The sequence below is a fragment of the Tamandua tetradactyla genome, chromosome 20 (assembly GCF_023851605.1).
Source record: "Tamandua tetradactyla isolate mTamTet1 chromosome 20, mTamTet1.pri, whole genome shotgun sequence".
NCBI classification, from domain to species: Eukaryota; Metazoa; Chordata; class Mammalia; order Pilosa; family Myrmecophagidae; genus Tamandua; species Tamandua tetradactyla.
Window position 1 is genome coordinate 28,001,899 of NC_135346.1, and position 26,348 is coordinate 28,028,246.

General features: G+C 42.1%; 1 protein-coding gene across 4 annotated transcripts in view; it reads right to left on the reverse strand.

Moving 5' to 3' along the window:
• DPYSL3 (dihydropyrimidinase like 3) overlaps window positions 1-26,348 on the reverse strand; it is a 108,057-nt gene that overhangs the window by 13,807 nt on the left and 67,902 nt on the right. For all 4 annotated transcript variants that reach the window (XM_077137342.1, XM_077137346.1, XM_077137343.1 and 1 more), the window contains exons 2-8: window positions 20,437-20,525; window positions 14,054-14,238; window positions 10,822-10,986; window positions 8,742-8,803; window positions 7,791-7,871; window positions 3,971-4,039; window positions 777-897 (exon numbers count right to left, since the gene is read on the reverse strand). In XM_077137342.1, the coding sequence (XP_076993457.1) occupies window positions 777-897; window positions 3,971-4,039; window positions 7,791-7,871; window positions 8,742-8,803; window positions 10,822-10,986; window positions 14,054-14,238; window positions 20,437-20,525 (772 nt within the window). The remainder of the gene's footprint in view (window positions 1-776; window positions 898-3,970; window positions 4,040-7,790; window positions 7,872-8,741; window positions 8,804-10,821; window positions 10,987-14,053; window positions 14,239-20,436; window positions 20,526-26,348) is intronic.

The window sequence follows — 26,348 nt, forward strand, 5'->3', positions numbered from 1 at the left end:
ACCTCCTTTTCTAAAATAACTCACGTTGACACAGTTGGCTTGGTTGGCACTCTGCCCTCAATGCTGCCCAGTCACAACCTGCCTCTCTTAGGGCTGTAATTGGCTTGGCACATGACCTAAGCCAAGCCCATCCCAGTCCTCCATGAGTTGTTGGAAAAAATGGTCTCTGCTTCTCCATCGCACCCCCACCAAGTGCTGAGGAAAACAGGTACCTTCCGGCATGCATTTTGCCACCATTTGGGCTGCAGATGAGGCCAGCAGAGAGGACAGCAGAGCCAAGAAAGGAAGATGAGAGATACAACCTTAATAATATTGTTTAAAACCCTTGATACAGCCATGCCTGAAACACCTACAACCAATACTATGGGTTTTTCTTTGTTTGCTTTTTGCTTGAGCTAGTTTTAGTTGGCACTTTGACTTTTGCACCCAAATAATCTTGATTAATACGTCCATTTATGAAGCTCAGATCATGGGAACTGACAAATGAAAGATCTCAGGAAGAACGGAAGACCACACTATCTCTCAGAAAAACTGATTCCAACTGTGTCATCCTGAACAAACCATGTAATCTTTCAGTTTACTTTGAGTCAAGTGGGAGAAATCCTGAGTCTTGTCATACATCCAAGGTGCAGAGAGAATAAAATGAGCTAACGTACAAGAAGCCTCCTAATGAGCTAAGTGATGGACAAAATAGGCATCATTCATAGAGGGAAGATGAGGCGGGAAGGAGCAGCCTGGTGCCACAGGCACTCTGAGACCCCAGGAGTACAGATCACCTTTTTTCCGGGCTTGTGAGATGAGGTCGGCAGCGCTCTTGCTCATGACTTTTGTGATATAGAGAGGGCAGTTGGTTTGGCTAGCGATGGTGATAGCACGGAAGACAGCCTCCGCCTCCAGCTGCAAATAAGAAAAATGAACAAAAAAATCCCCAGGAGTCAGCAGAAACATGAGCCTCTCAAACCAGAAAGTCCCCTGCTGCTCCACAAGCTAAGAGAATACAGTATAGACAGAACTTGAAAACCTAGGATCAGGAGTTTAAAGGCTTGAATCTAATACCATATCTACTACTTCTTAACTCTGTCACTTCACTTCCCAATGCCTCAGTACCTCGCCTGAAAAGGGGAGACAAGAAGAGTATGACAGAGGGTTATTATATGAGGCAGTGCCAAGCGTAGAGCAAGTACTTCATAAATGTGAGCTAGGAAGATTTCCTTTAGACTTCTTTTACTTCTCCTTGTAATTATCACAAATGCTACATCTGCACGGAAGCTATTGCTCCTCAAACTTCCCAAGACAGATTCTCTCAGAAACACAATCAATATCTTTATGCCTAAAATAACCAGCAACGGTAATTAGGCATCCCTTTTCCTCAAAAGCTTTCCTGCAGCCGTATGTGACCAGCAGAGGGTTAATTCTAGGAGGCATTTTATAACAATTTCCAGGCTTCCGAGCACAAAGACACCTCTTATTATCCAGCTCCTCTACCCCATCCTAATGTAGAATCTATGCTTTCAAACATGCTCACCAACCCAGTTGCGTTTATTAAATAGGAAGTTATGAGTTTTCCCTTACTTTATTAAGAGGGCCAGCTGCAGGGTTTGAAAGCACAGGCTCTCTCAGACAGCCTGGGTCTGTAGCTATCCTGGCTTTCTCACTTACAGGCTTGGTGACCTCAACTTCCCAAGGCCTTAATTTCTTTATCTGTAAAATGGGGATAACAATAGGACCTGACACACAGAGTTGTGTAAGGATTTGATGAGGATTAATTGAGCTCACTTGCTGATCTCAGTTTTCAACTGGTGTGAGACAGGCTGATGTGACAACACAGAAGCTGAATTAGTCCCATTTAGCCAAAAGCAGAGACATTTGATTTTTCCTTTCAATCAGCAACATTTACATTTTTGGATGGCTATGACATTCTGGTTAGTCTGTGCAGCCCAATGCTTTCAAAAATACCAAAAATAGCTTGCAGATGCCCAATAGTTGTACAATGTGAACTCCCGGTGGAGGGTGTCACTCCCTGTGGAGGGTGGGGTGTGGTTCTGCAGTCAGACTCCAAGAACTTGGCCAGGCGAGCTGGTGGTCTCCAGGCTGGACATGGTTCCATGCGGACCCAGCCCAGGAGGCCTCCGATCACAGGTGAATGCAGAGACCATCTGAAGCACAGACCTCGGAGTATGCACTGGCTGTCTCTGGCCTTGAGTTCCAGCACTCTAAACGTGTCATTCCAGATGGGATCTGGGTGTGTTTAAACTGAAGAGGGGCTGGTTCCTTCCATGCCTTCCTTTTTCTTCGCACCTGTGCTGACAGCTTCAGCTCCCCCACAGCCTCAATCCTGGCCCTTTTGATCTCACTCCTTCCCAGCACTGAAGGTTTCTCAGCACTTTGACAACATGACTATCTTTGGAAGGTTACATCACCCTCCAACTTCACCCAAAAGGGCTTCCAGGGTTGTAGAGATCAGCCGCTCAGAGGCTTTTTACTAAAAAGGAGACGGGAACAGTGAGGAGGGTGGGGTGGGGGTGGGGGCTGAAAAACAAACCAAGGAACAAAAATAGACCTTGCTCTGAAATCCCCTGGCTGCTGCTGAAGAAATCTATCTTGCCAGCACATCTCAACAGTGACCAGCACTTAGGAAAAGTTTCACAAACAAGTGCTGATCACTCCGGCCTGCTCACGTTGTATAAACAGTTCTCCCACACTTCAGACAAGATGGGCCAGTGGCTTTACATCTCAGAGCTTCAACTTCTCACCTGCACCATCAGCATAACAATGCCAAGCCCCCAGAGCAGGGGCAAGGCTGCTGGCAGCACAGCGTGGAGGCCAGGAAGTACTCCAGAGAAAAGAGCTGCAACTATGAAGAAGGACTTCCAAGAATGCAGCGAGTGACCCCCATTGCAAAATTATGCACTATTTTCAAAGGCCACAAAAATGTCATTAGACATTGGAGTTTGGGGAGTGCTGACAATGTTCTGTTTCTGCAACTGGGTGCTGGTTACACAAGTGTATCCAGTTTGTGAAAAATCATTGCAGCCTTTGATAAACACACTCTTCTCTATATGCATTACATTTTAAGTTTAAAAAAAAAAGGTAATGAGCAATGGAAATACAATCATTTCTGGTTCTGGCGCTGCTTCCACCTGTTGCAGAGCTTGGGGCTTGGAGTGACAGGATGAAATAACATCTCTTCGCAAACATGGAGGGCCTTGAATTTGGCACATATACTAGGCCCAAGGTGGTCCCCCAGAACCGATTTGCTCCCCGCCATATGTGCAGCCAACTCCAAGTCCTGTGCCCTGTGCGAGTAGCTGAAGATACTGACATCCCAGAGACAGGGAATCAGCCACTCATTGTCTTACTCCCCCTTGAGCTGCCAAGCGCAGACACAAATCATCATTCATTGTACTCATGGGAAACTCCCATACTTGGACACGACCATCACCCTACACGATTAATGGGTTTGACATCTATGAAAAGCCTGGTCAAGCTCTAATCCATATGGCCATTGCAGGATTCAAAATGTAATATAAAATAAGGGAGTAAGTAGAAATGCCTCTGTGTGCACTGATTAGCAAAGGAATTAGAAATTTACCACTCATACCGAATAATTGAGGCATATCCTCCAATCAGTGTCATCTTTAGAGAGATTAGGGGTCAGAAGTCCACATTTCCCTTGCATCCTTTTCTGATTTCCTCAGGGCTCTTGAACTCGGGCCAGTCAGAAGTGGTCTTGGAAAGAAATGTTCCAACACTGCTGCCTGCTATTCATAGATTTTCACCATCTTTCAGCAATGCTTATTCATTCACTGTGTGTGCATGTGCCAGGGAAGGTGGGCCCAACACAAATACTCCAAACGTAAAATGAGGCTGCCAGGGCTGGGACAACAGAAGTCTCCCAAGAGAACAGAGCCTCCTCTGCTATTGTTTCTCTTTCTCTCTCCTTCCCCTCCCCAAGCCCCCTGCAACTTACCTCCTCTGGTCTGCTCAGGACATGGCCTTCTGGGCCAGTTATCCCCATTTCTAGCATCCGGGTTTGCTCCTAGAATGAGAAAAGAAGAGAACACCATTTTTAGATGAAAACAACTGAAACTTGGAAAAATGTTGCTGGTATGTTCCAATCTAAAGATATGTTTAATGGAAAAAAAAAATATATATATATATATTCATCAAATTTATTAATTCTATATCTGGAGATGCAAAATAGGGTAGAGTGATAACTCTAAGCAGAAAAATAAAACATTTATGGTTGGTCTGCTTTTATTGGAAGGAAGAAGGTCAGTCTTTTAGAGGATCAATTTTCTTCTCTACATTACCCATCAAAAGTCATGAGAGCCCACTTAATGTTTATCTCTTTCAATCCCAGCTAACTCCAAAAGCACACCTGCTTAATTCATTTGTTTATTCAATCATGCATTTAAAAACCCATTTATTCGACAATGTGTAATGAGTGTCTGCCTGATGCCAGGCTCTAAGTTAAGTACTTCAATTAAAGTGATGGGCTCCCTGACCTCAGGGAGCTTACAGTTTACACTATTTCCCCAAAGTATGGTCTGTCTACCACTTACATCAGAATAAACTGGGTTGCTTTTGTAGAAATGCAGATTTCTGACCCTATCTAAGCCTAATCAATAAAGAAAATGTGGGGTTAAAACTTATGAATCTGTATTTTAATAACTCCCCCAGGCTTTTTAATGCTTTAAATATATGGCTGATATGAATGGATTCAGAATTTAACCAGACAAAATAATGCTTCTACACTGCATTATCTCAGTTAGTCTTTGGTCTAATTCTCTTTAACCATGTTGTAGACATGGCAGTCAAATGGCCTGACCCTGATGGTTGATTGCTAAACTCCTAAGACTTCTGGCCAGCTTTCTGAAAGAAGCAGATGGATGGGTAGTGAACACACACACGGGCTAACTGGAACCAGCAGTAATTTTAAACAATCATATCTGCGGTTTTGCTGGCATTCCCTCTCAAATTGCTTACTGAGGCCTGTCCTGTGGCCTGGGAATATTCAGTGATGCGAGAGATGAACAATAGAACAGTGACCTGAACTTGTCTGACTTCGAAACTATGAGATGTTTAGAAAGCAAAGGATTTTTTCCACCTAGAAAAGAGCTCTTTTTAGCTTTTTTTTAGTAATAAAAATTTTTAAAGAGTAGGAAGAATATGCACATAATATAAGCAATCATGAGAAATTACATGGTCACCATCTCTAGTCCTACGGAATTAAAAAATGGTCAGTGGCTGTTTTTTTGCAGCAAAACACCTCCACTTTTAATTCTAACATTTTCATTTACAGAAACTTGGACTGAATGGAATCTTTTCCAAACTCTGGTGTGTTTCCACTCTGAATTGGCTCTTGAAGTCACCTAAGGGTTAAGATCTCCAACTAAAGCATCTTCAGCCTTATAGGACACTCTGACTTCTATCTTGTTCAAGCACTGAGAAATGCATAGGTCACTACCAGCCCCAGCAGTGGTTTCCAAGCATATTTGAATCACCAGGAGAACTTTTTCAACATACACTTGTCTTAATTCTTCTATTGCCTATCAAAGCAGAATCTCTGGAATTAGAGAAAACCCAGGAATCTTTCTTTAGGCTACACCTATGATTCTGATCATGTTGGGAAGTCCTACTCTAAAAGACATGCAGCCACTTCAATTGCAAGCCTAGAAACAGCATGTAAAGACCCATTGATACCATCTTACACTGGTGTAGCACTGAGGCACTGATACCTGTAATAGTGTCACAGTTTTGGGTTATGGCCCAAGTGCCGCTTGCTGCATGGGAAAAGAGACCATGTCTTTTTCATCTTTCTTCACTAAAGCTTGGCACATGGCAGGTTCTCAAGATTTTCTGAGTGAATGGCTAAAAATATTGTACTCTCAACTTATCTTGCCCACTTGAAACTTTTAAGAATTGCCCTTGTTTTACCCAGAGGAAGAGATTTATTCTCATTTTAGTCACTTTTGCATAAGAGCAGTGAGAAACTGAGTACTGCAGCTGCCTTCATTTAGTCAATGAGATAAAATCTTTCGGCTCAAGCTGAATTTAATAAACACACACAAGAAACTCATCCAAATGGAAAAATGCTGTTATTCTTTGCCTGACTGAGGACAGACTTGCCCAAGTTAGGGCAGTGGGGGATGAGAGACACTTCTGGGCTAAGGAATCACACAAGGAAGAAGATCTGGGAAAGGGGGGCTTTGAGTTGGAGCCCGTTTGTGTCCTGGGGGACTAAAATGAAGAAGAAGAGAGGGCACTTTCTAAAGCAGCTGGAGGTAGATCTGGGACCTTTGGCTGCCATCCTGAAAACTCGGTGAAGGGGGAGTGACAACCTCCACACTGCTGGGCTGCCTCCCATGGGAGCAAGGCATTTGGATCCTCTCGGAAAACAATTTCATTATCTCTGAGATGGGGGAGACTTGGGAGAAGGCACTGTCATAGTCCTGGCTAATTAGCTTCCCTGGTCTTAAGTGAGAGGAAACGGCACACTTAGCTTTCATCCACAATCAACAGGACAAATTTCAGAGCCTGAAGTCACAACAGCTGGAGTCCTGCACTGCTGGGCCACTGTCTTCCTGGGAGGGACTGTGGCCCAGATGCTGGAACAAGGGTTATGGATGGATCACCTCTGGGTAAAGAAGTCCACCGGGGACACCATCTTAGGGGCTAAAATTTGGGTCTACCAGTTATTGGCTGTGTTCCTTGGGCCAGTGAACTAACCTTTGTAAGCCTCAGTGTTCCCATCCATAAAATAGGAAATGGCTATCAACTTTAAAGGGTCAGGGGAGGTTAAATGAGAGCATACAAGTGTCTGGCACGCAGGGGTAAATGTCCAACAAATGGTACCTGCTGCTAGGAAGTCAAGGACTCTGAGACTGTGGTCAGCCTAAACATTGCTCCCACACTCCTGCTGATCATATTCACCAAGTCCTGGACAACTTCTAAAGTGAAGGCATAGCCCAAGCACTTGTGTGATGTGGAATCCATCTGTTTTGGCTCATCTCTATTGCATAGTGCCTGGCACAAAGTGCTCAGGAAATACTCTTTGACAGAATGAGTAATGGCTTCTTGCTGTTAATGTTATCAAAAGCACTGAGAGTGCTCACTCTTCTTTTCTGGCCACCTTCCCCTAGCAGAAGCCAATCCTGAATGTTCCTGAGATAAACAAAACCTTTCCTAAGACACATCTGTGCATCTATGCCATTAGGCAGCCCAAGAGACGGAGCAAGAACTGCTCTCTGCTTCCTTATAAATGATCAATCTGGGCCTTGGGGCCCTCGCTTTCATCACTCTTTCCTCAGGTTTCTCAATATAATTTCTACGAAACCAGTGGGACGTCTGATCCCCACAAGACCTAAATTCTATATCGAAGGCATTGAGTTCCACAAGCCTGGATCGGATTTCTAGCCTTAGATTTTTCCTTATGTCAGGTGGGTTTGACTCATTTTCAGAAGAGAATCTGCAAAGCTCCCTACTAAATAGCCTAATGTGAAAACCCTGTCTTCCAAGTTGTCTTTTCTGAAAGAACAACCAAATCTCTTCCCTTTTTTGTGGCATATTCTACTTTAACCCTTAGTTGTCTACATTTCCCCCTCTTTTTTCCTCTCCCTAGACCGTGAGGTTCCTTAGGATGTGTTCTGTTGTTGGCTACCCCAGAGCACTTATAGTGGTACCTTGCACAGATTGAGAGCTCAAGCAACATAAAAAATGGGGAAGCAAATGGAATGCAGACCCAGGCCCACATAGAAGGCACATGCCAGGGAGCCGCATGGGGTTACCTGGGCAATGATATCCCCATTCTCAGCGTGGACCTGGGCAATGGCCCCCAGCTCTCCCAGGCAGCTGAAGATCTCATAGAGCTGAAACAAAAATGAGTGTTCATCACCTTCGGAAGTCATGGATGCTTTGAACAACCTAAAACAAGAGTCGATTTCTAAAGCCAGAGCTAAAAACAAACAGATGAGCAAGAGGAAATAAGTGACTAGGGTAGAAATACAAGCTAAAACATACGTGACTAAAAGGGAATGCTGGTCCACATTCTAGGAAACTCTGTCTTTGTGAAAAACCTATAATCTTAATAGGCAGATGGAACAAATATGGAACAAAGTGCTACAATCCCTTGACTCTTCCTCTGGCACATATTTTGATGGAATTATTTCCCACTGATCCAGACAGAGCTTCTGAATCCTTTTCAACAAGTGCTCCGAAAAGCTACTACAACCTAGCCAGAAACTAACATAAAAGCTGAAACCCCTGCCTCCCAACTTCTCAAGGTAGATTTATGTCCTTTGCCTCCTAACCAGAAATATGGGGGTTAATTTCTTGTATTGCCTTTGAAAACCTGAGATTTCTCTAAAATAACCACATTCCATGAATTTCTTGAGAGTCAGAGGCTACTGCATCAAATCAAGGGTGAGAAGCTCACACACTCACTGAGCTTAGAAGGGGTTTGGAGTTTGTTTGGTAGGTGGAGATCTAGGCATGCACTTCCTCTCATCCTTTTGAAGAAGCTGCTGCCAATGGAAATTTTGGTTCCCTCTCTCCCTTTCTGCTGTGCCACGGGTATTCTGCCCGTTACCTTATATAAAATGGAGCATAGCCAGCAAGGACTTTCTGGCCCAACTGCCTCCTATGGTGACCCTAGTGACTCATGTTAAAAGAGTCAAGGTCATCAGTAACAACAGAAACCTCATCCAGCCACCCCAACCACATAGCAAAAGGATTGTTACCTCCGTGTTGGACACTTGATACAAATCCTTGTATGCCATATAAACCATGAAGGAGTTCACTCCTGTAAGAGAGGAAGGAGGGAAGGAACAGGAGAAGACAACATTATCACCGTGCTCCCACTTGTCTCTGTCACACATGAACCAGCTGTAACGGAAGCTTCTGTCTCATGTAAGGCAGATACCTTTCCTCACATTCTCTGACAGCATTTTTCTATCTCCTCCTCCCAGTAAAATCAACAATTCCTAATCCATGTTGCATCAGAATGGTCTCTTCTTCTGCTCCTCTTTCTTGTCACTTCCCCTCAAGCATTCCTTACCCAGAGGGTCGATAAGCTTTGACGTTTCTTGAAGCAGTACCTATCATAGAGAATTACAGTAGCAAAGTAGGAGTGTTCACAAATGGGGTGCAACCCCTGGTATCGACCACATAGTAGTTCAGTGAGCTTGGACTGCGTAATCTCTCTGGACCTTGGTTTCTTCATCTGTCAAATGGCAAAAAATAGTAATCCCCCACCGCATATGGTGAATGAGATAACACAGAGCTCCTAGCAGCTGCCTGGCACATATATGGTCCCCATTAATGAACCTCCTGGAGATGGGCCTTATTTCACTATTTAATGAGTGGTTGTTCTACCCCAGGCCTGTGTGAGGCACTGGATCCTAGAGGAGAATTAAGGTACAGACCCTGTCCTTGGGGAACCACCAGAGCTCATGGGCAGATGGCAAGTTTCACCTCCGGCCCAAATATCAAAATCTTAAGGGTTATAAGGAATGAGCTACTCAATTTTCACCCAAAATAAACTGAACACTACTGTGATTTACAGAAAGAGGTGGGACTGGGGAACAGAGGGTCATGTGGGGGAAAGGCAGATAATTTTGGTTTCTAACCATTAGGGCCATCTCAGCCTACAGTGTTCAAGGCCAAAATGGGGCTGTAATTTGAGAACTTCCCTAGCCAGAGTGGTTCAACTGAGGGCAGTTTTTAGCAACACCCTTCCCACAAACCTCTGTGTCAGTTGTGAAATGACCCAGCCTTCTGATAGGGAAATGGGTGTTAAAGCCAGTCAATTCTCTTCCCCAGTGCAAAAAGAGACATGAGAGAGAAGGATTAATCTCATATTCAGTATCATGAAGGACTGGACAGGGTCCATGGGGTACAGAGTGGGATGGAAAAGGAAACTCATTGTCTCGGAGGTCTTCCTTATGGCTTCAACCCCATCCACTGAAAACTCTGTCTCTTGTAGTCCTTGCATTTAGAGTTAAACTACTTGATTGATAAGAGTGCTTGCATCTGGTGGCATTTATTCTGTTGGTCTTCATTAGACTGCTTCCTTTAGCCTTTGATGCTCAGTAGAGGCCATGGCTGATACTTCCCTGTATCCCACGTGCATGCACGTATGCGTGTGTGTGTGTAATATCCATGGGTCAAAAAGTAGAAAGCAGTAGGAAGAGGGAGAATCTAAGGAAACAATGGGAACCTATATTATGTCTTGAGAGGACATAGGAGACACACATACACATACATACATGAAAGTGTTTTCATGCTGCAAGTTCCTAGCCTGAGTGCCAACATCATTGCTCCTGGAAAAGTCGTAGACTTTCTAAGGGTGCCACTGCTATATAACTGCAACAGTTTGATTTTTGGAGTAAAAACAATTGGGCTTTAAAATCCCAAATCTCATTGTTACTAGCCATGTGACCTTAAGCAAGTTAAGTCAACTTCTCCTAACCTCAATGTCTTTTTCTTTAAAATGGGCAGTATTACACAGAGGTGAAGAGCATAAAATTTGGAGGGTTCTATTGCTTACTAACTCTGTGGACTTGGGCTACTATTCTGACTCTCAGTTTCTCCATGGGCAAAGTGGGGATAGCAATCACCATCTCCTAAGGGCCCTGTGAAAAGCAAATAAGATCCCATAAATAACAATTAAGTACCTGGAACACAGTGGTACCCCTACATCCAATACTCATTGCTCAAGGTTGCAGGCCCCAAGCAAACAACTCAAATGAGTGTATGATGTGGGAAGAAAAGGCAAGAGAGAAGTCAATGGGGAAGGGAGAATGGCATGTTTGGACTCACCTTTGTCCCTGATGAGACCCTGCACTTCCTGCTTGACACTGTCATTCCAGTGGGTGATGTCCACATGTAAGGCATAGTCACAGCAGCTCTTCCCATCAGCCCACTCTCGCCACTTCTCATAGGCCTCCGTCAGGCTGGACTCAGGCTCAGGTACCACATGGTCAACTGCATGACAGAAGCACCACATGGGAGACTCACTGACCTGCTCCTGCTTGCTTAGCTAGGACTGGAAAGTCTTTGCTTCCTGAGCATGAAATTGACCTTTGAAAGTGTTCCCTGCTCATTTCAAGATTGCTGAAGATTTAAGTAAACTTTGATTTTGGGCAAATCGCTGGCGTCTTTAAACATCAGTTTTCATGCCCTTAAAATAGGTGCTGAGTAGGGTGGGTGATGCTACATAATAGTGCCTTTCTTCTAAGGTTGTTATAAGAATAGATGGGAAAAGATACATAAGGTGCTTACTTGATGTCTGGCACATAGTAGGTGCTAAATAAATGTTAGCTGTCAATGAATGCCTACTATATACCATAATTACTGCTACTGTGGGGAGTCACTGGTAGTGATAAAAGTTGGATTCTCTTCTAATAATGTAAGGAGGGGCTGAAAGTTATGTCAGGACGTAAGAGTTTCACACCCTTGTGCTTTTTGGCACTGGAAAGAACTGGTGTCAGTTACGTTAACCCAGACCGCCCACCGATCTTATTTCCATATAAATTTGTTTTACCAAGTATCTGGTTTCTTTGTGGCCCAAACCTACTCTTTCAGTCCTTACAACCATGGATAACATTTTTAAAAGTAATAGTCCCCACAGTTGGTGACGATAAGGGGAAAGCTATGCTCTCATACATTCAGAACATACTGCTTACAGGTCAGCTGAGGGAAAGTGTCCGCTTGTACAACCTTGTTGGAGGACAGTTTTGAAACATATATATCAAAGTCCTTGACATTTTTCATGTCTTTGATTCAGTAAATCCATGCTTATGAATTATACCTAAGTAAATAAACTTGGCTGTGTGCAAAATTTTGCCTTTAAGAACGTTTGCCATTGAAATATTTATATAAAAGTGAAAACCTGGAAACAACTGGAGTCAATTGGGAAGACTCTTTAAATACATAAATCATGATACCTTCATAAAATGGACTATTAGGCATCCATTTAAAATGCCCTGGTAGAATTAAAATAAATAAATAGAAAGATACATGACATTATTTAGTGAAAATGGCAGGCTAAAATGCAGCATATTATATTATAATCCCATTTTTGCCAAATAGGAAAATACTATGCGTAGAACATATAGAAAAACTTTAACAGTGCTGTCAGATTTTCTTTTCTTTTTGTGTATCTAGGATTTTCAAATTATCTCTGAAGGACACACACTTCATAGTTCTTTCATGTTTTGCCCTTGTCACTTGGAACTCTTTCCTTCAGCCCTTTCTGTATTGCATAGGACCAAATAGCTAATACACATCTCAGAGATTCTGAACAGATCTAACTCCTCTCCCAGGTTGAGGAAAGCCAAGCCAAGATCATGGATTTCCTCTGCCTTCCATCAAATGCAGCCCAAGTGCACTTAGCGGAAAGCAAATGCATGGAGCTGTGGTCCTGATGTCGGGAAATACAGCAAGGGCTTCCGCGGGGCAGGCAGCTGCTGAGAAGTCAGCTGGCTTCCTTCCTGCAGTGGAATAAAAGCTTTGCTCTCCCTTAATTGCACCTTTTATGGCTTTGATGTAATATTCTTGGGCTTCCACACTCAACTTGTTAAAGCCGACCCCTGCTAGGGCTCCAGCAAACGTAAGTAAAAGACAGTGAATAATTCTATGGCGCAGGCTGCTTTGTGCTCTAGAGTGGATGTATACAGTGTGAAATAAACAATGAACTGGCTGACCAAGTTTGGGGCGAGGGCAGGGATTAGGATTCCTTTGGGACAGGAAGGACTTCCTTGGAATGCTATCTGTCCAAGAATCCAATGGCAGGCAACTCCCTAGGTCCCTTTGGAATTTCAATAGTTACCAGGAAAACCACTCCTATGGCTTGCCTCCTCATTTTAAGAGATATGAATTGGTCAAAATAGAATGCAGATCCAATAACACTAAATGCCACTGAAGCCCACTCATTTCTCAAGAACCACAAATCTCTAGTATCACTCTCTCAGTATGGTGCTAGCTCCATTCACACTGCACGGCCTGCTCCCTCCGCTCTCTCCTCTCAGACTCCAGCTGGCTGTTCTGAAGTAACTCTGCCCACCATTCACAACCATTTGAACCCACTTTCCCCAGTGACTGGTCCAGAGTTGATAATCCCTGAGGGCCTGCCCACCACCGGAACCAGCTCCCTATTGCTACAGCAGATGAGAGTGCTGCTTCTCCACCTGCAGGCCCCTCTATGAATCTCCTCTATGCAGTTACTGCTATTTACTCACTGTAACCAGCTTTTCTCGGGGTACATCAGGCAGAAAGCCTGTCAAGCTGAATTAGGGGAAGTGTACAAGCCATTGGCAAAGAACACTGTGGTTGACACATTAGTTAAGTACCTGTTTCTAACATAACAAAATAAGGTTCCAGTGGCTGAGAGAGTTCAAATAGAGTCAAGAGGCTATTCTGGAGGCTACTCTTAATGCTACCTTCAGCTAGAAATTGCTATTTACCATGGTTTGCCAAACCCCAACCAAAACCATTCTTGTTGCCCCTAAAGAACACCTAAGGCTCTATCTGAGATTCTACAAAAATTGCATGCACTATGATTACTTTCCAGAAACCAATAACCTCCAGATGGTTTCCTAGGCCAGATAAGTCCAGAAACCCAGAGGGGCCAGCCTCTCCAGAACATCACTAGTTCTATCCTCCTATCCCATATTATCAACAGCCCTTTCCCATATGAAAAAGTTAGAATGGGCATAGCCCAAATACCCCTAAAGATTGGGAGAAGGATCATAGGAGAAGGAGGAGTTATAACAGAGAAGATAGGATTTAACAAATTAGTATGACTGCTGAATCATTATATTAACATTTCTTTTAGTCTCCAGTATCTCGGAGTAGCTAGCTAGAAAGAAACACCTGAAATTGTAGAACTGTAACCCATGCCAAACTCTGAAATCTGTTCTACAGCTACTTATTACAGTGTACTTAGAAATTTACTGCTTTTTTGTATATATGTTATATTTCATGATAAAAAAAAAGTTGCGCACACATACATACTTCTGGGCAGGGGAGTGTGTAAGGTCTGAGGACTTACTGATCATGGTGGTACCACCGGCCAAGGCAGCCTTGGTCCCTTGGAAGAAGTCATCCACTGTGGTCATCCCCTTGTAGGGCATCTGGAAGTGAGTGTGGACGTCAATGCCCCCTGGGATCACCATCTTCCCATTGGCTTCAATGGTCTTTACTCCTCCAGGGACAATCAGATTGTCTCCAATTTGCCTGGTGAGACAGGGAAGCAACAGGCAACTTACAGGAGAGACTTCTAAGATAAACATAGCATTATAAGGATTTTAAACAGCACATGTATATTCATCAACATAGTCCTTGCAAGTGACTCACAAGCTCAGCAATTAGAAACAAATAAAGGTAGCTATATATACAGAAAAAATGTTTATAGTTACATAGCAGCCTGATAGGCAGTTTGGTGGGACTATGTGTCTGTCTTGTTTTGTACTGTAACTCCAGGGATTTGACAGTGTCTAAAATATACTAAATATTTGTGGAATAAATTCTTTTTATTATTCCTTTAATTTTATTTTCCATTTAAGTTAAGGGTAAGGAATAGCATTTGCAGAAAACTCTAAAGAGCATAAAATAAGGAAATGCTAGGAGAGGTTAAAGGAGATCATGAATTCATTTAAAGAATAAGCATGGAAACTTAGCCATCCTCTAAGTGGGTTCATCTGTGCTTCTAATAAAAAAGGATTGGTCATTTCCAACCTCAGTCTTCACTCCCAGTTCCATCCTTCCCTGATAATTTCTAAATCACATCTGAAAGTAGATTCACAAAGAGGAAGTCATAAAAGCAGATGCCATCAGCACTGGCTGCTTTTGTGATGAGCATCACAGTGGAAGATTCAAGCCAAGGAAGGTGATTATAACAACCTCCTTCAGATGCAGCTTTGCCCAGAAAGGTTAAGATCATCCAAAGAAGAACGAGGAGAGATTCAGATTGGAGAATGAGCTGATGAGTATACTAAGGGCACACAGTACAAGGAAATTGACAAATACAACTACTCCCTGCACAGTGTTACCTTACAGACCATCCAGTGTTGCTTGGCTTACATGTGATTGCACATCCTTGATTTAGACAGCTGTTAAACCTCTCCCATATGGACTGCAGGAAGACCTATGATCCACTATATTATCATTAAACTCCTACTACCTTGTACCCCACTGCACCAATAGCATGGATATTTTTCCTTTCATTCATTGCCAGCCGAGAAAAACACTCTCCTGGGACAGTAAGAAGTCCACAATGCCTTCTGAATTCTACAAGTATTCCTGACATCTCTAAGAGTTCAACTTCAGCCCAGCATCACTGGGCCATTCCAGATACAACAGTTTATCTATGGAGAAAATGCAGCTTCTGATCTGAACTACATCCTAGCCCAGATCCTGGTCTGTTCCTTTTCCGTATTTATCCCTGACTGATTTTCCGCTGAGGGAAACGGAAAACCAAAGGCATAAACAATTGCTTGGTCCCTGTGTGTGTGCTTTCCCAAATGATACTGCACCTATTTTGACAAATTCACCCACACCAAAGGTCCCCCTTTTTCTTCATTGCACTGGTTAAGGACACATTTCATCCTTGGATTCAGCCTCCATCACCCCTCCTTTGTCAACTTTCTACTGGCAGCCAGGTCTAATAATTATAAGAGTGTGGCTCTGCTCTGTATGCAAGCTATTTAGATTCACCACCTTGGCTCTGCCAGCTACCATCTGAAAAACTTTGGCCAAGTTACTTAATCTCATCGTGCTTCAATTCTTTTACCTGTAAAATGAACCAAGAAAATCTCCTCTGCAGGGGTTGTGTAGATTACATGTGTTAATACTTGTTAAGCACGGAGAATACTGTTAGGCATATCAGAATTCAATAAATATCAGTTACTATAATTAATGACCACACTACCCCCTTATAGTACTCTCTGGCTCCTGAATTCAAATATTCTGTCAATTTCCTATTTGATATTGATATGACCTAGCAGTATTAGGTCCTTTGCATATATAAAGCTATCTCACCTCCCCTAAAAGGACTAGGGCAGTGAGCATGATAATTCGGGTCCCCCTGATACCCCACTGCATGTGACACGGTGCCTTGGATCACTGCCTCACACGTCCTCCATTAATATTCACAAAAGCAAACAACTATGTAGCAACTGGGGGAAATTAGTTCTCCTTTTTTTGCTCTGTGAACAAAGACTATTATTACAAAATTTCAGGATTGGATGAAGTTTATCCAAACTTCCCCAAGCTCCCTCCCAACACTTGCATCTGATGATTAAGTTTCATCTATAGCATCCTTGACAAATGACCTTCTGGTCTATTCCAAAAGAGATGGCTAAAAGGATTCATCTATATGTCCAACTCTGGTAGTGGATGCATGAGGTGCTGTGTGAAGATGGATTCTGAACCTGCATTCAAAACTCGGCTGCCAAAAATTCTGTCAACAATTAGTGATGCCTGTTATGAGCTCTGGAATAGGAAGGGGGCATAAGGTACTAAATTTTTCCCGTTTCTGCAAATCTCTTAATGAGGGAACTTGCTACCTCCAAAGACAGCCAACTTTATGCAATATTTTTTAGTAATAAAAAAATACTTAATCAATTGTGGCTTGTATCTTAAAGAAATTATTGTTTTATATCGGTTGACTTGTCTGGCAATTCCATTTCTCCTACTTCAAACAGGAAAGAGCAATGAGGTAAATTGGCAAGGCAACTGGGAATTAATATCTTCATTCTTCTATTTGCTCATTTATTCATTCATTCACTCATTCATTTAAAGAATTCCACTAATATGTTGACCTTTAACAAGTTAATTAACCTACCTATGTCTTCTTCTCCTCATCTTAGAAAAGACGACAATAATAGTACTTATTTCTTAGATTTGCTGGCAGATTAAATGAGATATGTACAACATTAAACACAGTGCCTAGCATATATTATATACTCAATAAAAGGTAACTCTCATAATTCTCAATATGCCAAGTACTGGCTTAAGTGCTAGGGATATGGAGATAAATGAAAATGGTTCTTTGCTTGCAAGGAGGCCCAAAAGTATCAGAAGTGCTATGACTGATAAAAAGACATGGAAGGGGATGCTAACCCAGACTTGGGGCTTAGGAAGAAAATACTGCCTACAGAGAATTATATCTAGGTTATATTTTCGAAGACAAGTAAGAGATCTCCTATCGCCAGAATCTATTAACAAATGCAATTAGTCTCTGAACCCAGAGAGACCAGCAATAACTGACAGGATGGGTTAGATACACCAGTCTCATACAACATCAGTGCAGTGGGTTAGATACACCAGTCTCATACAACATCAAAGAACCCTGCTTTATGTGAGGCTATGTGTTAATCAAATTCTCTTACAATGTTCACTATATAATGAAACTGTCAATAAAGGTTACCTGGCTGTGCTGCTTACAGGCATTTAATAAACTATTTTGTAGATTAATTATTTATCCCTTAATGTATCTATTTGGAAATTATGACTGAAATGCACGATCTACCAAGGTTCAGTTAAAGTGTCCTCTCCAACTATATTCAGGTATTCAGAGGTAATACCTTACCTCTGAAGGGATTTCTCCTTTCTGTCAACTTCTAATTCACTTATTTTCGTTTCAACTCTTTGGTACCTATCACAGAAGGCCTTATTTTTAGGTTGCAGTTATATGGGCACAGCTTTCAGCATCCTTGAGAATAATGGCCATGATCCACAGAGTGCCCATCAATGCAGCTGGCTGAAAAAAGACCTTGTTCATGAAGATAGTGGCATAAGACATCCCCTGAAGGCTTCCCCTTAGAGACAGCTAAACCAAAGGGCAAATTCAACTCACTTGGAACTCAGAAGGATGATAGAGATTAGAAGAGAGACTCCACAAGTCCTGAATCAAAGAAACACACCCCCAAGAGATGGGAGAGTGGCGCATGAACCTGCCAGTCTGGTCCCCTTGCCCACGCTTGATCTGGTGCAGCATAAGAGTCACACAGTGGCAGCATTCTGGCTCCGGTAACTCCCGCCTTAGTCACTGACCACATAGCCACCCACAGGAGTGACTTACAGTCCCCCATACACTCAGACACAGGGACCCAAGGCCTCACAGTCCCAAGGCAGGGTCTAGTGGTCAGCATGAACAACCATAAAAAGCAGTCCCCTGGAAATCGGAGTGATCTACGGTGGCACAACCCGCAAGCTCTGCACTCTAATTACTGGTGCAGCTAAACAACAAATCAGGTGTTTTTGAACACTGGACCCATTTGGCTCTGTGGCTGGGGATCTCCTAATGCAGAAGTTACAGGAGGCCGAAAAGCTACATGAAAAGGAAAAACTGAACCACTGTAAGGCAGGGCAGAACCAGGGCTGAAAGCTGATGTAAAAAGGTGGCCTGGAGCATATGAGAGGAGTTGAACAAATCTTAGTTGGTTGAAAGAAAATTTTTTTGCATAAAAACATCATTCTAAATATGACTGGCAGACCTAGAAATCTAATGGCGTATGCCCTGCAGGGTTTCGGAATGGTTTGGAACCTGTGGTCCCTGATTTCCTTCTGATTTCTCCCTATAGGAATGGGAATGTTTATCTTATGACTGTCCATTTTTGTATATTAGAAGCAGATAACTTGTTCTCTAGGTTTCACAGTTTCCACGAACACGGGCGTATTGTGCCTCAGAACAGGCCACACCTATAAGTGATTTTTATGAGACTTTGTACTTAGTATTGTTACTGAACTGACTTAAGGCTTTGAGATATTGTGATGGGAATATATTTGCATTTGCTTACGAAAGAACATGTCTTTTGGGGGTCCAGAGGGTGGAATGTGATGGTTTGAAGTTGTATGCACCTCCAAAAGGCATGTTCTTAAATTTAAACCATTCCTGTGGGTGTGGAAGTAGGACATTTTAATGAAGCTACTTCAGTTAAGGTATGACCTACCTCATTCAGGATAGGCCTTAATCCTACTCTTACTGGAGGTACTTTATAAACAAAATGAATACAGAGAGAAAGTGAAATCCACAGAAGCAAGAACCAGAAAGCAATGCAACCCAAAAGAGAAGAGACAGACCAGCAGAATGCTGCCATGTGCCTTGCCGTGTGGCAGATGGGTCAAGGATCACTAGCAGCCAGTCTTCAAGAAGAAAGCATTGCCATGATTTGGACACTTTTCTCAGCCTCAATACTGTAATCCAATAAATTCCCATTGTTAAGCCAACTCATTTCATGGTACTGCTTTCAGTACCTAGGAAACAAATACAGTTGTTTAATACAAATCCCAGCATAACCACAAAGAAAGCATTTCAAATATACAGATAAAGAAATGAAAAAGGGATGAATTAACTACATCACAAAAGATCAACTATATACATAAGAAGGTTGCAATTAAAGAAAAGAGGGACAAAAATGATATAAGAAGTATAAGAAACAGAACAAAATGGCTGAAGTAAGTCCTGCCTTATCAGTAATTATACTGAATGTAATCCATTCAATGGGGGTATGAACCCATTGGAAGTAGAGCTTTCTGAGGTAACTTCAGGTAAGGTGTGGCCCAGCCATATCAGCATAGGCCTTACTCCTATTCCTGGAAGATTTATATGGAAAGTCATAGAGAAAGAAAGTCACAGAGGGAGCAGCCAGAAGCTAAAAGAAAGTCAATGGAACCTGGAAAAGAAAGGAGATGCCAAAGAGGCCACCATGTGCATTACAATGTGGCAGAAAAACCAAGGGCCAAGGAGAGCTGGCAGCCAACCCCAGAATAGCACAGTCTTCTGGGAGAAAGCATTGCCCTGATAACACCTTGATTTGGATTTCTAGCCTCAGAACCATGAGCCAATAAATTTCCATTGTTTAAACCAACCCACTGCATGGTATTTGCTTTGGCAGCTGGGAAACTAAAACAATAAATTATTATACACATGCCAAAAAAAAATAAATAACGTAGCACTGTACAACACAAAGAGTGAATCCTAAAGTAAACAGTGGGCTAAACATAATATTATAATTATAATACTGTTTCATCAATTTTAACAAAAATACCATATTAATGCAATACGTTAATAATAGGGCAAACTGCACGTGTCTGGGGTTGTGTATATGGGAACTCCATACATTCTGCATGATGTTTCTGTAAAGCTATGACTGCTAATAAAATAAAAATAGATGCCCTCATCATCCTTCTGTTGACTGAATTCAGATTTTTTGCTTCACTCATATAATCCAAGTGTTTAGAACAAAGGCTGCCAGTTTGAAGGGATTATGTGCACCCAGACCAAAGGGCTAAAATAAAGATCCTTTTAAAGGAGGAAAAATGAAATACAGAACCATCATTCTAGCAAGCAATAGGAAGTATGCTTCATTCTGAACCTCTACTGAAGTGAGGAAGCACAAAAAGAAATAGAGAAGGGTTCTGTATACATACTTTATTAAGCCATCTTCCATGTAAATATCAGCATAAAAGGACTGGTCATCATTGACGATTCTGCCTCCTTTGATAAGAAGACGGTCACTCTAGAAAAGAAGGAAAACATAAGTCATTCCCGCAGCCAGGATTCAAAGAGAGGTCTGTCAAAGTTTTCCCAATTCATTGTTCTAGAGGTCTAAAAGGAATACATTTATTAAAGACATCTGTGTACTCAGTGCACTTAATATTTGAACTGGTGTATTTGCTGGAGATCCAGTTTTTCCTGTTTGCCTGCAATTCAGTTTTTTTCTTGCACTTTGCCTTTTGTTTCTGCAAGCTACCATATTCTCTTGGAAACAAATCTGTTTATATAGTCTTTTCTGATTCAGTAAGCAATAAATATTTAAAGTGGATTTACATATACCTCAGATTCTAGCACCTTGTCTGGTATTGCTTTGGTATTCAGTGATGATTCTTAAAAACGGAACTTAGGATCAAGCATGGAATGAAACTGTCTTTTAAAACTGTAATGACATGAGGGCATGTTTTTAACATAACATGCATGTTATGTTAAAAAATCGGATACGTATATATGCATGCACAAACACCCAAAGTTGGAGAATGTATAGGAAAACCACTAGATGGAAATAAGAGAAACTATCCATAGTAGTTAACTCAAGATGAGGAAATTATGTAGGACTTATATTTGCTTCATTATGCATAGTGTTTCTCACATGTATAATTTCTGAAATGTATTTCCTTATTACTTTTATTATAAGAAAATGTTTTTTTAATTACAACATAGACAAAATTTTGATAAGTGATCCAATTGAAAACAATACAACTGTATTCCAAGGTTATCAAAACATAAATGTATATTTTACATATAAGTCAGGAAAGGCATGTCAGTGTCAACTCTAGAGATCACAGATTTCATGAAATGAATGGGGCTTAGACTGGAGCATAAGGGATAGATGCTGCTTTGTTAGGTTCATTGGGGAGAAAAGAATTCCCAGGAGCCTGGTGAGTGTAGCCACAGTATGAATAAAGAATGTAGCCTTCAACTTTATCCATCCATCCATCCATCCACCCATCCTCCCTCCTGTCAATTCATTAATCCATTCTTCATCCATCCCACATTCATCAAATAATTATTTAATATCTATTATTAAATAGGTATAGAGGGAGGTTACAGTGGCAAGTCAGTCACATCGGGTCATTGTTTTTACATAGCTTAAGGGGGAAGCCTGGCAATAAAGTAATAAAGTCAACAAAATGAATCAAACAATGCAAATGGATATTAACTGCCACTGATTGCAGAAGCATGGGGCTTGTTGAAACAAGGCTGGAAAAGTTCTTTTGAAGGAAGGGCACTTTTGGTGGGGATGGGGTCCTCCTGCAGGCAGGAGGAATAGCATATGCAGAAGGCTAAGTTTTTTCTTTGAAAATCTGAAAAAGATCATTGTGATGGGAGTTTGGGGATTAAGGAGGACAGTGGCATGCCATAAAGTAGGAGAGGCAGGCAGGCTAATCATGCTGGGATTGATAGGAGTTTGGGTTTGAATGAAAACACACTGAGAAAGAAGAAAAGCTTGCAAGCAGAGGAGTGAAAACCTGGGTAAAGAAGGCTGTTCTGGACCGGACTGCTCAGGGCAAACGTCTCTATGTCTATTTGACTAAGGAGTAAGGGTCATTGGTTCAGGCAGGGACCATGGGTAGGGAGACTTCACATTTAGGGCTAACCACACTCATTCCTTTGAGGCAGTTTCCACGGTTCCTGTTTGAGGACTAGGGCTTTCAAAGAGGATATGGGTTTTATGGGGAAACCTCACAAATAAGCTGCTCCTGACTTCAGAATTGAGTGGGAACAGTGTCAGGAAACGAGAGTCGAAGCTAAGGCTCCATGTGGGGTAGAGAAAATTACCACTTAAGTTCTGCTTCCAGGGTGTTGCACGAGAATAAGAACTTTCATCATGTCATATTGTCAGGGGAGGAGACTTTTAAAAGATACAGGTCCATGAGGCATTTAGAAAAGAACCTACATATATGGCAAGGAAGATGTACTAATGAGGTAAAACAAACTCCCACTGTGCCTGCGCTATAACCCCGTCATTATCTGGTCTCTGCCAACATGTCCACCCTCATTTTGATCACGTATTACCTCACATTTTAAATAATGGTAAAATTAAGAAACATGGCATTCTTTTCAGATATCAGACTCTCTGGCCAAAAAATTATTGCAAAAATGTTCTCTCTGTCTTCTTATATGCTCACCTGGCATCCAACAACCAAGCTCTCCTTCAAATCTCAGGTTACAAGATTGTTCCCCCAGGACATATTAACTGACTTACCCAGCGAGGCTCACCTGCTCCCACAGCAATTCAGTTCGAATAATTACATGGTTTTACAATAGCTGGTTTGCTGTCCAATTGTCTCCTAACTAAGCCAAAACTCCTTAAGTCTTAGAATCATGTATCTTCTGACCTTTTTACCTTAGTTTCTGCAGCACATCCTACTCAGCTGTTAAATATTGGTCAAATGAGTGGATAAAAGGTGGGGCACCGGATGTTGTACTATATTATCCTAATAGAAAGGCCAATTCAGTCAGCAAATCATGTGCACTGGACTTTAAGGAAAAAAAATCGAAGATTGCAAGCTACTTAAAACAGTACTGCAAAATTATATAAGATAGTACTAGGACTGTGGTTCCCAAAAAGTGTGTGTGGTAGAAACACAGATTTCCTGGCTCTGTTCTAGGACACCAAGTCTGTCCTTGGTGTAAACACCATAGGTGGCAATTACGCAGCCATTTGGCCAGCTCAGTACCAAAACACAGACAGGCAGCAGGATTCCCTGTCCCCTGGAACTCTCACAGTTCTGTGCATCTAGGACCGTGACAGAATCATCTGCAATAAGAGCTTCATAATAACAATCCCAATAGCTGTAAGAGTTCTCTCTAATAGCTGAACTAAACTGGTTTGTGGAAAGGGGCCCATTTCTGTCTGACTTGAGACTAGATATGAAATACAACCAGCCTACGACACTCAGCTCAGAGCCAACAGTGTGATCAGCTCTTCCTTCACCAAGTATCAAATGTCAGCAAAGCGACAAAAGCTGAGGCCCCATGCACATCAGGGAGATAGCAAGAACTGATCCAAGTGGAATTAACACCATTGAGATGGTGTCATTGAAAACTCAACTGGTAATTAAATAAACCCTCTCTGACTCAATAATTACGGACCTTAAACTTATAGAGTTCAAAGATGAATTATAGAACAGTGTAAGTTTAAGAGCAGGGAGTAACATGGTCCCTGATCCATGGGCTAATTAAGTAGTGACTTTATTATTTGTTATCATCATGCCAAGCAGAAGTATCAAAACCAGAATTCACAAAGCTTACACAAATGCTATCCCTAGGGGTCCTCACCTTGCCCCCCTCTCCAAACCACTTTATTAGGGAGCCACCGGAAAGGGCAGTCTGAGCAAACCAATCATCAGACACAGAAGACTTAGAAAGACAGTTCTTGAGCTTGGCACTGAGGAATGTTAGTATTGGGTATGACACAACTACTGACCATCCCCAGCCTACACAAAACCAAACCTCACTGGATACAGAAAATGTCTGTCTGTGAATTCATGGGCCAGCCATGTAATTAATGCTGGGGGCAAAAGCCAATGAGATGAACAAATCCCACAAACTGTGGGATTAAAAGAACAAATTGTGATTAAAACTCATCCTCAGTGAGGTAAGAGAGCACTCATGAGCATGGGTTTGTGAGGCTCTTTACTTTCTGCTCATGGCTGCTGAGGCCACCAAAGATTTGATACCTGAGGAATTAAAATGATCCAAATTAGAGCTTGCCCATCATTCTGAAGTAATGATGCATGTAAGGGATGATGATGTTTCTAGAGCATGCTGGGGTCATCTGGGGGGGTGCTGGACCTAAAGCGAAGTTATTCAGAGTACACAGCAACAAGCTGGGTGCCCTGGCTGCCGGAGGCCCCGCCTAGGCACCGAGGGCTGAGAGCGCATCACGGTCTTACAGCCAGGGGGGCGGGGCATGGGCATTGCAGCTGGCAGGCTGGAGTCCGGCTGGGTCCTTGCACCAGTGGGATAATAACACCTTAACCAGGAGATCTAGATGGGGGACTAGAAGCTACCATATTCTGCAAGCTACCATATTCTCTTGGAAACAAATCTGTTTATATAGTCTTTTCTGATTCGGTAAGCAATAAATATTTAAAGTGGATTTACATATACCTCAGATTCTAGCACCTTGTCTGGTATTGCTTTGGTATTCAGTGATGATTCTTAAAAACGGAACTTAGGATCAAGCATGGAATGAAACTGTCTTTTAAAACTGTAATGACATGAGGGCATGTTTTTAACATAACATGCATGTTATGTTAAAAAATCGGATACGTATATATGCATGCACAAATACCCAAAGTTGGAGAATGTATAGGAAAACTAGTTGAAGAACCTTAAATGAGGCAGAAACCTTACAGAGCCTCAGTCTTTTCTTTAGTCCAGAGTGTGTAATACCTAGGTCACCTCACAGGTGGCTGCCAGGAACAAATGAGGGGGAAAAAAAGCAGATGTGTGTATGTGTGAGTGTCTGTGTGTGCGTGTGTGCGTGTGTGTGTGTGTGTACAGCTATACAGAGAGCACACAGCAAACACCTAATAAGTCTTAGTTGCATTTGTTCCATTAACATTATTTCTAGTGCCTTAAATTTTTAAAAAAGCTTCAAGAACTATGTTAGGCAGATACTATTGTTCCCATTTTCCAGATGAGAAGATAAATACAGGTGAGTGACTGCCTCCAAGTGACAGATGTGACAGCTCCGATGGGGAGTAATTGAGGCCTTCCGCCTCCTGGCACTGCACTGGTTTCTACCCTGGACCACCATACCAATTGTGAATAAACCTTATAAAGAGTGGCTCTTTCTGAAAGGGCTCTCTTCTCTGAAAAATACTGAATATTACTGCTCCATTGCTGAATCCATTGACCAGTTCTCTGCAGTGGGTACGTACAAAATAAGTGCATTAAGTTGTCCCTTATGGCCTGAACATGCCAATGCATCTTATAAAGGGACCCGATTGACAATCCCAAGTATTCAACCCCTGAAAATCTAACAGAAGTCCAACCTTTTGTTACTGATTAGGAAAACTGACTATAAAAAACTAGGAGTTTATAGGGAAAAAGGAAAGAGAGAAAGAGAAAAAAAAGAGAAAGAGAAAGAAAGAAAGAAAAGAAAAGAAAGAGAGAAGAGAAAAGAGAAAGAGAAGGGAGGCAGGGAGTAAGGGGGCTAGAGGGAAGGAGGGAGGGAGGAAGGAAGACAGGAAAAAAGACGGAGGGGAAGGGGAGAGGAGAAAAGGGGAAGGGGAGGGAAGGGAAGGGAAAGGGACAGAAAGGGAAGGGACAGGAGGCAAGGAGAGGGTAGGGAATAGGAAGAGAAGGGACTAGAGGAGATAAATCCTGGAACAAGTGATGCTGTTAAGAATGAATCTGATTCAAACTGGAACAGGGAACCAAGGGACAGAATCTTCAACCAAATCTATTGGAGATACTGGCTTTCATATTTGCTTTTGTACGATAGTCTTCAACTTTAAGAACTTAAATGACCACCTCCTTCTATCAGAGGTAATGAGACTATGACTCCCACGGAACCAAGAAGCCTCTGTGGATTTCTCCCCAGTCAATAAAGTTGGCCTGCAAACTGTACTTAAGACACATCTGTTTTATGCTGTGTAGACACCAGCAGCTCAGAATAAAAACTATAATCCTATGAAGAAAAAAAGGGGATATAAAAAGAATGAGTCTTCCAAAGTCTAAGCTGTTTCATATTTTGTTACCTGCAGTTACATCACAAAGCATAGACTCTGACCCTCGGTGGGGATTCAAGACTTTTTAAAGTCCAGATGAA